At 67.9% G+C, this 624-nt stretch overlaps 1 protein-coding gene across 1 annotated transcript in view; it reads left to right on the top strand.

Moving 5' to 3' along the window:
• LOC104994895 overlaps positions 1-624 on the top strand; it is a gene marked incomplete at its 3' end in the record, with an annotated part of 7,610 nt that overhangs the window by 382 nt on the left and 6,604 nt on the right. The window contains exon 2 of the mRNA XM_010848598.1: positions 5-566. Within this exon, the coding sequence (XP_010846900.1) occupies positions 5-566 (562 nt within the window). The remainder of the gene's footprint in view (positions 1-4; positions 567-624) is intronic.

Genomic DNA, 624 nt, shown 5'->3' with positions numbered 1-624 from the left:
CAAGCCGCTCATCGTCTACAACGCCATCGACTCGCTGACGCGCATCGTGCGCGCCCTGGCCGCGCTCAAGATCGACTTCCACAACCCCGACCGCGCCTACGACGCCGTGCAGCTGTTCGCGCTCACGGGCCCGGCCGAGAGCAAGGGCGAGATCACGCCCGAGCTGCTGGGCGTCATGCGGCGGCTGTGGGCCGACCCCGGCGCGCAGGCCTGCTTCGGCCGCTCCAGCGAGTACCACCTGGAGGACAACGCGGCGTACTACTTGAACGACCTGGAGCGCATCGCCGCGCCCGACTACGTGCCCACCGTGGAGGACATCCTGCGCTCCCGGGACATGACCACGGGCATCGTGGAGAACAAGTTCACCTTCAAGGAGCTCACCTTCAAGATGGTGGACGTGGGCGGCCAGCGGTCGGAGCGCAAAAAGTGGATCCACTGCTTCGAGGGCGTCACCGCGATCATCTTCTGCGTGGAGCTCAGCGGCTACGACCTGAAGCTCTACGAGGACAACCAGACGGTGAGTGCGCGCCGGGTCCTCCCGCCGCTGTGTGCGCCGGCCCTGGCACGTGAGGCCCCTGGGGCGAGGTGGGAGCCGCCGCCTCATTCAAGGGGAGCCGGCAGCCA

The sequence above is a fragment of the Bison bison genome, unplaced genomic scaffold (genome assembly GCF_000754665.1).
Source record: "Bison bison bison isolate TAMUID 2011002044 unplaced genomic scaffold, Bison_UMD1.0 scf7180017850459, whole genome shotgun sequence".
NCBI lineage: Eukaryota > Metazoa > Chordata > Mammalia > Artiodactyla > Bovidae > Bison > Bison bison.
This window is presented reverse-complemented; position numbering and strand designations above follow the sequence as displayed.